The sequence below is a fragment of the Hyla sarda genome, chromosome 3 (assembly GCF_029499605.1).
Source record: "Hyla sarda isolate aHylSar1 chromosome 3, aHylSar1.hap1, whole genome shotgun sequence".
Taxonomy (NCBI): Eukaryota; Metazoa; Chordata; class Amphibia; order Anura; family Hylidae; genus Hyla; species Hyla sarda.
The window spans coordinates 130,186,107-130,202,768 of record NC_079191.1 but is presented as its reverse complement, the minus strand read 5'-3'; the positions used below and the strand labels follow the sequence as shown (position 1 = coordinate 130,202,768).

The 16,662-nt window shown below is 41.5% G+C and overlaps 1 protein-coding gene across 1 annotated transcript in view; it reads left to right on the top strand.

Annotated features, from left to right (window-relative positions):
* The window catches only part of LOC130360632 (uncharacterized), a 189,671-nt gene that overhangs the window by 26,708 nt on the left and 146,301 nt on the right, over positions 1–16,662 (top strand). Inside the window, exons 2-3 of the mRNA XM_056563178.1 lie at positions 599–677; positions 3,328–3,439. Coding sequence (XP_056419153.1) covers positions 640–677; positions 3,328–3,439 — 150 coding nt within the window. The 5' untranslated portion in view covers positions 599–639. The remainder of the gene's footprint in view (positions 1–598; positions 678–3,327; positions 3,440–16,662) is intronic.

Sequence of the window (16,662 nt, the reverse complement as noted above, 5' to 3'; positions counted from 1 at the left end):
ACTGCTTAGTGTCCCTCACAGAGATCTTCAACTAACACTTGCGATCTTTAAAATTACTACGGCAGCTATGTGCATAAGCTTTTATAGTGGCTTTGACATCATATTGCTTGCTGATTGGCTAAGATAGTTGTGTGAAGGGCATTATGGAACTCCCAGAGGTCATGTGATACTTCATCCTTCTCCTTTCTGTCATGTGGCTAATGTGCTCCTTTCCATTGGCCAGCACAGTGCAGGGATTAAGAACTATCACAACTGATGCCTGATGAAGGCTCTGGTGCGACAGAGCCAAAAGGTATTTACAATAAAGAATATGATATTTTAAATCCCTGTGAGAAACTTCCTTATTGTTCCTGCATAACTATCAAACAGTATTTCTTAAACAGTAGACAGAAATCCTTAATTTGTCTTATTAGAGGCCCTGGCTTCTGATTGTCTACCCTCATGCTTTTTCCACCATTTTACTACACACAGAAGGGTCATCAACTATAATGAACTAAACCACAAAAGAAGAACATTAGATATACACATACTGACAAAAATGGACCTCAAAACTGAGCAGCTATGAACTAATTCAAGCCCTGTTCCCTGTTTTGTTTAGGAAACAACATATCATATTCTCGTACTTGGGAAAAAGCAGAGATGCCACAAGATTCTGAAACATTGAAAATAGTAGAACAGTAAGTGTTCTGTCCTGATATATACTTTTACTTTTTTATTACCTTTACTATTACCACTGCATCCATATTTCAGTTTTTTTCCAGCCATTGTATATAACAGCATGGTTTCTACCATTTTACAGCAGTCCTATAGACAGCTTCCCCGTTTGGCATATTGTATGTATATTTTGAGTTATATAACAACTTGTCTAGTTTCATACTTTATTTCATAACACATTCACCAACAAGCCTTACTATTTCAATCAAGTATATAAAATGAGTTTTCATATGGACTTTGTACGCTGTAAACAATAAGCTATTTTTTTTTTTTTTTTTTGTAAGTTTAAAGAAAATTACTGAAGAAATTGTGGCCACAATTTCTTAAGTTGCCCTCCTGCCTCCCTCTATTTGAATTGTTATTGACAGTACAGGATCAAATTCCTGGTTCTGGGACCATTGTTTTCTTTATTGTTCTGTGTGATTAAAGTGATCCTGCTATCTTACAGAGGTGCATTCTATTTGTTGGGCTCTTCTGATAAATATCAGAATATTGTAGCCTTATGAGCTATCCTTTCCTTATTAAAATATATTAAACAGTGACCCAGATGTGCTAAAACTGGCTTTCAAAATTCTTTAAAAGTGTAAATTTAGACTAGAGAGTCTATGAATGTACCAGATTAATCACAATGGTCCATGTTGTTTAGTAAATTTGGACCCTCTTTAGATTGTCTAGTCTTAGTTTAGACCAAAAATTTGTTAGCTTAAACTTGCTCAGAACCTTTTGCCAGAATTCTGGTGCAATTTAGGTACATGATGTTGCATCTTAAGCCACACTTCCTTTACCAAGCCACTCACCTTTTGTTGGTAGAGGATGGAAACATATCTAAAACCCAGAATAAGTTTTGGGGCTAAGCAAGTGGGCTATTTTATGGTACATTTTTAATAGTAAACATGGACCAATGCATTCATTAACTGTCATGGCTCCAGTTGGAAGGAAAGCCATGATGCTAGGGGAAAAAGAGCCATAAGAACATAACTCTTGAAATAACAGAGAAGTATTAGTTGTTGTTGTTGTTGGTGGCGGTGGTGGTGGTGGGGGGGTTGATGTGTAGAAGGGATGGACATCTGCATTCAGCTTTTGCACAACTTCCAGCACAGACTGTCAGGGCATTTAGCAGCCAGTGGGTGACCACACTGGATCTCTGTGCTTCTAAACAGGCAGATGTCTCATCTGCTTCTCCTGGACCCTCAGATGTGGAGAGGACTTGGGTAATAGTATAAAGATCTACAGCAAAACCTCTACATGTAGTAGTGACTGCCTCTAGTCACTGGGAGAACATGCTGCCTCCATAAACAAATGGCAGTGGGTGGGGGTGCAGCAGGGTCAGACATCTGTAGAGAGCGGTACGGGCAACATCATCACATGAAAGGGGCCATCGGATGAGATGCTGTTAGGATTGCAGAGGAGGTCTGGGAGCATGAGGGGGGGGGGGGGGGGCGTTCGCTTAGAGTATTTTTCAGTGCTGAAGTTAATTAGTGTAGGTTAGTGTGTAAAGGACGGGAGCTGTGACTTTCAGAGAAAAGTCGCACATCATGAATCAATCACCACTGCATAAAACTAGTCTAAAGCAGTGCACATGGTAGTTCAGTTTCAGATATGATCTATAGCAAAAGTCGCACAAAAGTTGCAGGAGAAGTTACTTAGACTTTTGATGAGACAGTTTTAAGTAGTAAAAAAACTATCTAAAAAGATTGATGAATTTCCCTCTAAATGGTTAAATAACTTCTTTTAAAGGACAACTGTAGTGGAACAGTTTTATATATGCCCGTGCCTCAAAAATAAATAAAATAAACTCATACATATGTTCCTACGAGCCCCCGTTTGTCCGGCACAGGCCTCACGGTCTGGCAGTGCTGACCTCATTCCACTTCCTGGGGACGGGGATGCTGCAGGGCCGTCGGGGTATCACCGGCCGCGGCCATGTCCCGCCCCGGACGGTGATAGGCTGAGCCCACTGTCATGTAAGGAGCCGGCCAGAGCTCCTTACATGACAGTGGGCTCAACCTATCACCGGCCAGGGCGGGACATCGCCGCAGCCGGTGATTCGCTAATGGCTCTGCGGCGTCCCTGTCCCCAGGAAGTGGAATGAGGTCAGCTCTGCCGGACCGTGAGGCTTGTGCCGGACCAATGGGGGCTTGTAGGAAGGTATGTATGAGTTTATTTTGTTTATTTCTGAGGCACGGGCATATATAAAAGTGTTCTACTACAGTTGTCCTTTAAGTTAAAGTGATATGATTTAATATGAACATACATGTCTCAACTGATGCTCAGTATAATTTTAACCAGAGATTAAGAACTGCATGGCTTTCTGGAATGAAGTTAAAATAAGAACCCCTTTATTCTTATTCCGTGTCCTCGTTATGTTCTAGTGAACCACTGTTCTGATGGCAATTATTGCACATCTAAGGCCACTCTAAATGTTTTAAGTCATCATGTAAGCATTTGAAAGCCACTATCCTATAATTTTCATTTTAGATCAATTTGAAGTACAATGGAAGGCAGAAGGCCAATCACACAAAGAATAACAGTCTTGATTGTGGTGTAGAATACAGAATTATCACAGTTTTGAAGCATACAACATAATAAAACATTGCATTTTCTTCAATGAAGGCAGCTTAAGTCAGGAAATGGCTTGGCAGACTGGATGATTGAGAAAAACAAGATCCAAAACCATAATGGAGAATTCTCCTTATTTACTCTGGGGATGCTTTCAGCCAGAAAGGTAAAATAGTCGTGAAAAATGTTTTGTTTTAAGTTTTTTGGTTTTATTGCAAATGTTCAAGGATAACTCTTTAGTACAGCTTGAAGCTTAGCTTTGAAAGGAAACTGGTTCAATAACATATACAACCATTCATAATTTTCTTAATTATTAAAAAATCTGTTTTGGTAACTTGTAGACATTTTTCCCCTTGCTTTATGAGCACCTCTTACAAATACACAGAACTATAGGCTGTGGGTTTCATCATTCTCCTGATGACCACTTGAATTGTGTTTCTGAAAAACATCCTCTTTTTTTTGGCATCTTCAGACTTTTGGTAAGATTTCTGTAATAACCTACATTCATCATGTATATTATACATTCATGGATATTTAATCTCGGTCATTTTTAGCTTTAATGGGTAAAAAATTGTGCAGTCCAAGTGGAATGAACAGGGGTTCATTCACTTTTCCATAAAAGTAAATTGTGTCAACCACCCATTTACTTTTCTGTTTAAAAGCACGTATTACTAATGTTTAGTGGGCACCGTCAGAATTAAACATTTTTTATATGTTGTACATCTTGGCAAAACATTAACCTTTCTAATAAACTTCATAAGATAATTTTATTTCCTTTTTTATAGAAATCACAGCTTATTAAAAAGACCCCTAGGGGTCACCTTACCATCCAGAACATAATCCAGTCTGGTTGCAGCATTATCCTTGCCCCAGCTGAAGCACAGGCTGGAACAAAGGCCAGGCAATGAGGTTGGGACCTCTGTGCTCACTCCTGTCCTGTCCATCAGACTGTCTGAAAACAGGGAGGAGGTGGTTACATAGCAGCCTATAGTGAATGGATAAATAGACCCAGCACAGCAGACTCAGGGAAGAAGTAAATGCATGGTGAGTGGATGCAGGCTCAGTGCTTTCCTCAGACAAGCCCCTTCCTGAGCAGTGGATGTCAGAATAAGTGAGCAGCAGAACAGAGGGATTTGTGAGTCAAGTTCAGAAGTTAGACACATAAAAAAGACATAAAGAATCAGCATGACCTTGTGAGTAACATATATAAGCATATATTTTTTTTATTAATATGACAGGCACTCTTAAAGAAATTATAAAATGTAAATATGCTGCAGGTCTAGGCCTTATATCTGTTGAAGGCTCTTTTGTAAATTTACATAGTTTTGATGGGAACATTCAGCACTATTCTTCAAAATGATGGACACCACAGTCAATTGGGTTTCTTGCGGCGCCCATAGTACCCAGTGTCATGGTTTTCCTTATGAATGCATGCCAACATCCAAGAGTGAATATAGTCTATGTTCAGTCCATCAAGGCTTTACAAAGTCTAGGTGTTACATCCAGAAAAGTTACAGTTTAAAACAATTAACATATGCCTGTCTGAATGAGCAACTATGGCGATCAAATGTTGATCAATTGTGCATAGGTGTTTTCATAGTCTCCCTATTGTGTCTCAATCACCATGCCATTAGCAGAGGTTTTGTGGTAGATACTGTGCCGCGTAACACTTACTGGTATAATTTTCTTTATAAATGAAATGTCAGTCAGCAATGTCAAGATTTGCCCGGTTTGAACTTCCTATGAACAGCGGGTAATTTACTCTATTGTACACTGACTAATTTTCCAAGTACAAAAGCAAGCTAAATTATTGTTCTTAGAAAATACAACTGCAGGGTGTGGAAAGTAGAAAATGCCACCCATTTATGTTCAGTGATATACTTACATTTATACGGTGCCAACATAAAGCCAAACTCCAGGAGACTTCTCTTTAATCTACTATTTAAAAGTAAAGAACATTTTTGAAGTCCAGTAGCTGGTACACAACTTTTATCTTCTTATTATTGGTTTTACTGACAATTTAAAAGGGCTGCCAAGTAAAATGTAGGGCCGCATTGTGGAGACAGCACCATCATTTCAGATGACATGCTCTGTAATACCAGATAACTAGCATTTTAATTATATACACAACTTTGTATTTTAGAACTAAAATACTTCAATAAATGATGGCTATGCTACAGGATTATATACATTCGGTTTCTTTATAACATCTCATTATTTTTGTTATTATTCATGCTTTGATGGAATTCTTTACAAATAAAACTTTGGAGATAAACATTTTTTTTGTCTACTGTCAAGACTTAGATATATTTTAAGCTACAATCCTATGGACAGTTGGTCACTCCCTCAACTATAACGCAATACATTCTAAAACAAAACAAAACTGACCCATTAAACTATCAGACTCTTGCCTTCCCTTTGTAATTTGAATTTTCGAATCATTAAAGAACATTTTTCCTTGGGGATTATGGTTTCTTAATCCACAGAAACTGTGGGAATCTGCAGTTAGATGTGTGGAGATGAAAGCGGCAGACAAACTGTCAACTTCTAAAGCCTAAAAGAGAAACATACTGTGGAAGCACTCATTTGCTCATTCTCATGCATTACAAAACACAAAAATATAATCCTTGGTTATTACGGGTACACAGATATAATGAAACATGCTTGAATACTCAGATCCCTGTTTCTACATTGTGCATCACAAAGGGGAATTCATAAACTGATATGGATCTATTTTATCATTGTATCTTCAGGCTCAGTAATGGGTACAAAAACTTTCAGGACCGGACTAGAACTAAAAAGAAGACCTGGAAAAAGAAGACAAAAAAACAACAGAGCCCAACAGTATTAGGCTCCTTTCACACTACTGATACTGCCCGCCAGTAGCGGGTCCGTTGGAAGATAGCAGGGTGAAAAATTTGTGATTGTGACGTCTTTTTCCCCCACTAACTTATGGCGGAATAAATGCCGAAAAAACGGACATCAGAGAATTCCATTCAAGTTAATGGGATCCTCTGCACCCGTGATGCCTTCGGTTGGGCTTCGTCACACTAACGGCCATTAAGGGCAGAAAAAAAAGAAAAGAGAGCCTAAACGGCCCTTTGTGGCAGGGCCCAGTGGCAGTGTGAAAGTAGCCTTATAGGTTTTCTCACATATCATGGAAAAATAGTGGCATGCAATGCATACTCTGGTGATTTTTTCTTTACTTTGTCAAGCCCCTCACCACTCCCTTAAAGGGGTTATTCAGGTTTTATTACTATTTCACTATTGTGTCTGTGATGCCAAGTTATGTCTTAAGTTCTTTACTTGCGTTACGTTATGTGTGGGGTGAATCGACCCCTTTTTTGATTTCATGGTTCCCCCAGGTTGAGCATTCCTTTGGTATCTGGATGACTGTTGTCGCGAGCCATTCCCAGGATCCTGTTCGGCTGGAGATGACAGCTGAGACAACAATCTGTCTGTAGCAGACTCTACCAACTGAGAACAGATCACACAGATCAATGCAGTTCTATAGAACTGCATTGATCTTTATGAGGAATCTAAAGGGACCAATATAGTGTAAGAACAATAATGTAATAAATGTTTAACACTCCTACATTAAGCCCTTCCATATTAAAAGTTAAAATCCCCCCTTTTACCATTTTCCATATATAAAATATGTAAACATTATAAAAATAAACATATTTCGTATCCCTAGGTGTGTAATAGTCCAGACCATTAAATGGCACAAAAAAATGAGCCCTCAGCCAGCCCCATATATGTAAAAAACAAAAGTTATAGGGGTCAGAAAATGGTAATAAAATTTTTTATCTAAAAAGTATAAACGTTTTAGTAAAACATGACAGAAACAATACAAATTGGGTATTGTTGAAATTGAGTCTAACAACTTAATTAAGATAAAGGTTAACAGCGTAAAAAAGAGCTCCTCTACAACCCCCCTCCCCCCCCCCAAAAAAAAAAAAAAGAATAATTGCATATGCATTTTCTTTCATTTTGGAGAATATGTTATGGAAAATGGAAGGCAACTTCCTCATATGGGTGTGTAGGTGAAAGAATAAAAGAGTAAATCAAGGTTTCTCTCTCATATCTCACCATTCACAAACAGCTATCCATTGTGTAAATACCAGTGTACCTACTTCTGCATGCCATGTCAACTAGTGATCTGTCTAGCAGAATCTGCAATTCTTTTCGTATCGAATAGATTTTCGTACAAAAATTTACATATTGGGACATTCAGATCCATCCGAAGCTACAAACAAAATTTATTCATGAATTTGTACAAATCCAATAATCCGAATAGACAACATAAATAAGAAGAACAAAATTACAAAAATTTGAATGATGCAGAAGACTAAAATGACAAAAACAAAAACTGTCTAATAACTGATACAGTAGAATATATTCCCTACATTTCTGCCGAGCCTAATAAAATGTATTTGTTTTTTTCCGTATGGGCGGCGCTATTGTCACATGTATCTTCTTTGGCCAGTTAGCTTACCCCTCTTGTGTTTCTGTGGAGTCAGACTGCAGACAGGGAGGGGGTTGTTTATGTATTAGTAGGAGGCGGAGCGGATCTTGTCACTAAGAGAGCAGTTGGGGGAAATTTACCAAAACCTGTGCAGAAGAAAAGTGGTGCAGTTGCCCATAGCAACCAATCAGACCCCTTATTTTGTTTTTCTGATGCATATATACAAAATCTTTATATTGGTTGATGTTGGCAACTGTACAACATTTCCTCTGCACAGTTTTTGAGTGTGTGTGTGAAGCAGCCCTGGATATACTCATAGGGGGAGCGTTATCAAAACCTGTGTAGAGGAAGAGTGGTACAGTTGCCCGTAACAACCAGATCACTTCTTTCATTTTGCTGAGAATTTTTTTATTTTTAAATGAAAGAAACAATCTGATTGGTTGTTACGGGTAACTGCACCACTCTTCCTATACACAGGTTTTGATAAACCTCCCCCATAAAGCTTAACCACAGAATAATGTTTATGGGTGAGTGTGTTTAAACAGAATATTGACCCAGATTTGGAAATGCCTGAAATCAAAACTGTCTGGCTTGGCCCATAGCAACCAATCACAGCTCAGCTTTCATTTTACTAGAACTTGTTAAGATATGAGTGATGATCTGTGATCATCAGTTTAGGTTTTAGGCAGATTGATACATCTGGGCCATTGTGTACTTTTTTGTGTGTGGTAGCGCTACAATTATGGGAACAGAATTTTTAATTAGCATCAATTACAAATGTTTTGAACGTAAGGACTTTGAAAGCTTTATGGCCCATGGCATATAGTGAGGAGTGACATAAAACGTAACTTTTACTAGTTCATCAGTAAAACACATATATTAAATTGTGAGCAATTAATTGGGCGAATGGTTTGCCCTCCAAATGACGCAAATAATAGACTCCTGTTAAAGTCAATATTAGACAATTATATAATCTCAATGCTAGTGCGTATTGTAACTATCTCAGTCTACACGTCTCCAAAAATACAGCCCGACGCGTTTCTGACAGCAGTCAAATGTCTTCCTCAGGGGCATAAAAGGGGACAGTGACTCAATGAAAGATTTAGCATATACTGATCAATTCTCTGTTAGTAGAGCAAAATTTAAATCAAGTCCAAGTCGTCGATACAGTAGCGACTTGGTTTGTGCCTGACGTGGTTAAGTGCAGCGCACAAATAAATCAGTGAGCTGGGAAAGCCTCATGTGGTCCAGTCTGTAGACCCTGCAATAAAAGAAGCACATATAGACAATATGTAGTGAGGCTCATCCGTTAGACCTGTGGAGAAAACATCAGAGGTCTTTACTCACTGTTAAGGTTCCTGCGTCCCCGCTCGTCTCATGCGCAAACCCGCTGTGGCGGGGAGCCGTGCAGTTGTGCCGGCTACTGTGCGCACGAGTGAGCTAGAGCGGCGTCTGATCTCATATCCGCTTCCGGAGCGGCGGGTGGAGCCTCGTTAGTGACGTGTGCCACAGCCGACGCCTCAGCGCACAGGAAAACACTGTGAGCGAACGAACCCTGTTAACTCCGTCCCTCACGGATTTGGATACATAGTGAAACAGCTGCTGATATTGCAAACTAAGATACTCATCACTGCTGGTAATGGTTTTAAAACATGCTAATCTTCTGGCAAGCCACAGAGGGATCAAAATCCACTCAGTTTATATAGATGTAGGCTAATATTGGAAACATATAGGTGCATTAAGGTACTTATGAAAAATATATAAATATCTCAACAAAACATATATATATATAAAGAGGCTCTGTAGATGCATGCGGGGCTCCAGGAGGGGAATAGACAGGGCGGGATCCGGAGGGGATAGTTGGATCAGAGGACCTCTGTGATACGAGAAATACACATATATTTATATATCCGGAGCTAAATACAGATACACAAACATATGCATATATAGTTATATTTTATATATTTGGACTAAACTACAAGTGCCGACAGTAGGGTGGGATGACCTAAGGGGCGATGAAGGGATAATAACAGGGCCTAGGGAGCCTATCAACATTCTAGTTACACCCTGAACTAGTCCCTGAGCCTAGGCGGGGTGGCCGCCCTAAAAAGGGCGGTCCCGCGCTGGAACCTATCCTGTATACCCTAGATGACCCTAAACTAGCAGGGGTATGATGCCTCAAAAGCTGACTACAGCTCCACCTATCTGCCTATCCCATACCCCTGATACCCTCTGTCGACCTTTAAATAAAACTCGTGAAACACAGTTGTTCATTTAGGCCACCTGGGGTGGCTGTGTCCAACGTATAGATCCATCTGGTTTCTCTCTGTAATAATAGGTTATCAAGATCCCCTCCTCGAGGAGAGGGGTTCATTATTTCTAACCCAAAAAAATGAATCTCTTTCACATTCCCTCCATGGATGTCATTCATGTGTCTCGCTAGTGCGGTGTCTCTTTTATTTCTGATGTCCCCGATGTGCTCCAGTGTCCTCCTACGCAATTCACGTATAGAGGAAGGGGAAGAGGAAGGGGCAGAAACCAAAGACACCGAGGAAGAGGTCGCGCACGAGCGACGGTGAGAAACCAACCACCAACATGCGGAAATTCCTCCGCAGGGCCGTCCAATATGGCATCTGCCTCTGCTTCTTTCTCGCCTTTTTTAGACGGGGAAAACCGTTCCTCTTTCGACCTACAGTAGTCAGGGGGAAAATGTAGGACTCAAGAATACAAACAGTAATGCTCCTCAGATCTTAAACCTGTCAGACTATCCACTGACGGAAATACAGACCCAAACTCTGAGTAGAGGTCTGTCCTTTGTACCGACAACCAAATACGATTCTTTTACATGGACAAAGGACATTCACCTATTTACGAGGAAACTGGGCTGGCATAATTTTTTTCAAAATCTTGAAAAGAAAAAATGCCTAGATCTAGGAGTCACTCCGCAAGATTTACAGACCATCACAGAACTTACAGATCTACTGAATGCAGGAGAAAGGGATAGAGGAACAGGCCCATTCACAGAACTCAAACCTAAAAGCAAGGCGTCACCTCCCATAGGAGAACTTTCCTGTATTGAGATCTTCAGGGATCTCGTGACTAGAGATCTCAGAAACCTACACACACATGACTCAACCCTCCGTAATAACCTGTGTTATGAAGAAAGAACAGCTATAAGGGAACTGGAAAACAATCCCTCTATAGTGATTAAAGCATCAGACAAGGGGGGCAACATTGTGGTGATGGGGAGAAATCAATATACACGTATGTGTCATAAGATAATTGACGACAAACAGTCGTATGAGATCCTAGTAGGAGACCCGACGAATCAATACAGAGAAACCCTTATACAAATCTTACGGGAGGCTAGAACAGACAAACTTATTGATGATAAAGAATTTGAATTTCTTTGCCCCAAGTGTCCAATCACCCCCACTTTCTACGCCCTGCCAAAAATACACAAGGGCCTAGTTCCCCTAAAGGGACGCCCAATCGTGTCAGGCATAGGCAGTATTACTCAAAATGTGGGGGTGTATCTGGACAAAGTCCTTAGACAATTTGTCATCTCTCTCCCGTCATATGTCCGTGACAAGACGGACTTACTGTCTAAACTCGATGGGATAGGGGTGGAGGAGGAGACTCTTCTTGTGGGATTGGATGTTGAAGCCCTGTACTCCTCCATCCCACACGAAGTAGGACTACGGGCGGTAGCATTTTACCTATCCACAAGACCCACCTACCTTCAAAAACATAATGAATTTGTCTTGTCATTACTTAGGTTCATCTTGTATCACAATTATTTTCTCTTCGACGGACGCTATTACCACCAGCTCAAGGGGACTGCCATGGGCAGTCCCTGTGTGCCGACATATGCCAACATCTACTTGGGCTGGTGGGAAACTACCATAGCGTTCGTCGAGGAGAGAGAAAACTATTGGGAATGTGCTGCACTATGGGCACGTTATATAGACGACATATTTATCTTGTGGACAGGTACCTCTGTACAACTAAGAGGATTTATGGAATCAATCAATTGTAACAGTATAGGCCTGACTTTTACACACACGTTTGAGAGGGACTCTATAGCCTTTCTGGATCTTACTATCTCTAAAAATGGACAGGGTGGCCTTGCAACTACGGTCTTTCGCAAGGCCACTTCTACGAACAGCCTCCTGAGGTGGGAGAGTTGTCATCCGGGTCCCCTCAAAAGGGGGATCCCTAAAGGACAATATCTCCGCCTCAGGAGGAACTGTTCAAATGAGGCCGAATTTAAGGTGCAGGCGGGAGATTTGAGGAGGAGGTTCAGACAACGGGGATATCCTAACCATGTCTTATCACCAGCATTTAAGACAGCCCTAACTACCCCAAGGGATCATTTACTAATTCCTAAACAGAAGAAAGAGGAGGACCCCATCTGTCGAATTATAGGTACCTTTGACAACATGTCCCTACCAGTCAGAGAGATTATTCAACAACATTGGGGTATCCTTCTCATGGACACTGATTTGAGAGCATACGTTGGAGATTTCCCACAAATTACCTTTAGAAAAGGGAAAAGCATCGGAGATATGGTCACACACAATCATTTGTCACCCACCCCTGTCTCAAGTACCTGGCTATCGAAGTTTGCAGCGGTGGGCTCTCACCCATGCGGACACTGCCGTGCCTGTAGTTTCATGAAAAAACACTTAATGTTCTGTTGCCACCTGATAATAGGACATATAAGATTAGACAGTTTATTAACTGCACAACAAAAGCAGTGGTGTATGTCGCGGTGTGCTCCTGTGGCCTCAAATATGTCGGGAAAACTATACGTGAATTGAGTAGGAGGACTCTGGAGAACATCGGGGACATCAGAAATAAAAGAGACACGGCACTAGCGAGACACATGAATGACATCCATGGAGGGAATGTGAAAGAGATTAATTTTTTTGGGTTAGAAATAATGAACCCCTCTCCTCGAGGAGGGGATCTTGATAACCTATTATAACAGAGAGAAACCAGATGGATCTATACGTTGGACACAGCCACCCCAGGTGGCCTAAATGAACAACTGTGTTTCACGAGTTTTATTTAAAGGTCGACAGAGGGTATCAGGGGTATGGGATAGGCAGATAGGTGGAGCTGTAGTCAGCTTTTGAGGCATCATACCCCTGCTAGTTTAGGGTCATCTAGGGTATACAGGATAGGATCCAGCGCGGGACCGCCCTTTTTAGGGCGGCCACCCCGCCTAGGCTCAGGGACTAGTTCAGGGTGTAACTAGAATGTTGATAGGCTCCCTAGGCCCTGTTATTATCCCTTCATCGCCCCTTAGGTCATCCCACCCTACTGTCGGCACTTGTAGTTTAGTCCAAATATATAAAATATAACTATATATGCATATGTTTGTGTATCTGTATTTAGCTCCGGATATATAAATATATGTGTATTTCTCGTATCACAGAGGTCCTCTGATCCAACTATCCCCTCCGGATCCCGCCCTGTCTATTCCCCTCCTGGAGCCCCGCATGCATCTACAGAGCCTCTTTATATATATATGTTTTGTTGAGATATTTATATATTTTTCATAAGTACCTTAATGCACCTATATGTTTCCAATATTAGCCTACATCTATATAAACTGAGTGGATTTTGATCCCTCTGTGGCTTGTCAGGAAATTAGCATGTTTTAAAACCATTACCAGCAGTGATGAGTATCTTAGTTTGCGATATCAGCAGCTGTTTCACTATGTATCCAAATCCGGGAGGGACGGAGTTAACAGGGTTCGTTCGCTCACAGTGTTTTCCTGTGCGCGAGTGATGTGTGCGCTGCTGAGGCGTCGGCTGTGGCACACGTCACTAACGAGGCTCCACCCGCCGCTCCGGAAGCGGATATGAGATCAGACGCCGCTCTAGCTCACTCGTGCGCACAGTAGCCGGCACAACTGCACGGCTCCCCGCCACAGCGGGTTTGCGCATGAGACGAGCGGGGACGCAGGAACCTTAACAGTGAGTAAAGACCTCTGATGTTTTCTCCACAGGTCTAACGGATGAGCCTCACTACATATTGTCTATATGTGCTTCTTTTATTGCAGGGTCTACAGACTGGACCACATGAGGTTTTCCCAGCTCACTGATTTATTTGTGCACTGCACTTAACCACGTCAGGCACAAACCAAGTCGCTACTGTATCGACGACTTGGACTTGATTTAAATTTTGCTCTACTAACAGAGAATTGATCAGTATATGCTAAATCTTTCATTGAGTCACTGTCTCCTTTTATGCCCCTGAGGAAGACATTTGACTGCTGTCAGAAACGCGTTGGGCTGTATTTTTGGAGACGTGTAGACTGAGATAGTGACTATACGCACTAGCATTGAGATCATATAATTGTCTAATATTGACTTTAACAGGAGTCTATTATTTGCGTCATTTGGAGGGCAAACCATTCGCCCAATTAATTGCTCACAATTTAATATATGTGTTTTACTGATGAACTAGTAAAAGTTACGTTTTATGTCACTCCTCACTATATGCCATATTTATATTGACTGGGAGCACTGCATACTTGGGTATTTGGATACCTGACTTATCCTTTATTGTTATAGCTTTATGGCCCATGAAGAAAAGCTGTGAGAATCTTGATCTTCATGCACGATAATGATCATATGTCCTCCTGCCATTTTCCCATTACAGACATTAACTTACTGTACTGCCCTGCCCAGGGTGTTTATGTTATGCCATTTAAAAAAAAAAAACCTATGTAAAGGAGACGTGGTGCAATTGCCCATAACAACCAATAAGATAGCTTGTTTCATTTTTAAAAAGGCCTCTAAAATATGAAAGAAGCAATCTGATTGGTTGCTATGGGCAACTGCACCACTGTTCCACTACACAGGTTTTTGATAAATCTCCCCCATGAATGCTATAACATATTAAAAATGTCAAAACTGATAATGTAATTTTTACACATAATAATGTTGCCCATTTCTGCATCAAAAACATCAACTGATGATTTCATACAAAAAGTTTCCTATATTCTAACTACAGTGGTCCCTCAACATACAATAGTAATCCGTTCCAAATGGACCATCGTTTGTTGAAACCATCATATGTTGAGGGATCCGTGCAATGTAAAGTATAGGACAGTGGTCTACAACCTGCGGACCTCCAGATGTTGCAAAACTACAACACCCAGCCTGCCCGGACAGCCAACAGCTGTCTGGGCATGCTGGGAGTTGTAGTTTTGCAACATCTGGAGATCCGCAGGTTGAAGATCACTGGTATAGGAAGTTATACTCACATGTCCCCGCCGCTCCGGACTGTCACCGCTCGTCACCACTGCCCTGGATGTCGCCTTCCATCGCTGTCGCCGCGTCCCCGGGGTGTCCCAGACGCTCTGGCAAGGCCTCTGCTTCCCTGGCATCCTCGCTCTCCGTCGTCGCCATCACGTCGCTCCGCATGCTGCTCCTATTGGATGACGGGACGGCGTGCGCAGCGACGTGATGACGACGATGGAGAGCGCCGACGATGCAGGGGATCCCGAAGAGGACGCGCCGGAGCCCCGAGGACAGGTAAGTGATCGTCAGCGGACCACACGGGGCACTGTAAATGGCTATCCGGTGGCAGCTGAAGCAGTCTGCGCTGCCGGATAGCCGTTAATGCGATTGCCCCGACGTACAAAAGCATCATATGTTGATGCTGCCTTCAACATGCGATGGCCTCTGAGAGGCCATCGTATGTTGAAATGATCGTATGTCGGGGCCATCGTAGGTCGGGGGGTCACTGTACTGTATAAACGTGCACTGTTACCCTTTGGAGTAAGATTTGCAAAGGATATTTAAGATACATAGTATCATTAAACATGCATAGCTTTTACTTGAAGCATCATCATGTATAAAGTTGTTTAATTTTTTTTTGTGAATTGCATAAGGCAGTTATTTATCTCTCCTCCAAACAGATGAAATAAACATAACAGTGATTCCCAGGGGCTCTCATCTAGACCGGAGTCTATGAATAGAATTTAGAAAACTGGGAAATCCTTGTAAAGGATAAGAACAAGAACAATCTCAAACAAACAAGTGCAAATGGAGAATAAATGGGTACTCAGAGTTGTCAACAGCTGTAAATATGTTCCAGTTATTCTGTGAGGCTGTGTCAATGCATCAATTCATCATGTTAATATGTTTATACAATCTAGAGGTGGAAGAAAAACCATAGCGACATTTTACGAAGGACATTTGCTGCAAGGACTGGACTAATTTAGGCACTAAGGCTATGTTCACATGGGGGAATATTTGTGGAATGTTTACCTGGAAAACATGGGTGGACATCCTGCAAACAGCAGAATACAGCAGAACATGTCGGTGATGTAAAGTTTCCTGTGATCTGTAGAAAACTGTGATGCGCATGCGCAGTTTTCTACGGACTGCGCAGTTAGCGTAGGGCTAGTGTTAGGGGAGAATGTAGTAACCTGCGAGCGCATGCACAGTTTACTACGGACTCCGGGTGCGTAGTTAGAGTAGGTAGTGTAGTGGAGCAGGCGGGTAGGGGGGAGACCAGCGAAGTGTAAGTGTAGGGTTAGCGTAGTTTAACATCAGTAGCGTAGCTAGCTTAGATTGCAGCGTAGATAGGGTAGCTTAGGTTTTAAAGTAAACGGACTACAACTCCCAGCATGCACAGGCAGCCTAAGAGGAGTGTTTTTTCTGATAAAAAAGTTTTAACTTGTGGTTTTTTATTTTTACTTTACTGGCTTAATAGTGGAAGCCGTCTTAAAGACGGAGTCCATTACTAAGCCGGGGCTTAGCGTTAGGCCCAAAAACAGCTTTAATTCTTTGCTCCCCTCTAGAATTAATATACGGGGAATCCTGTGTGTTTTTTATTTTATTTTATTTATATCTTTATTTATGGAAAAAAATTGTGAGATTCCCCACATTTTCAT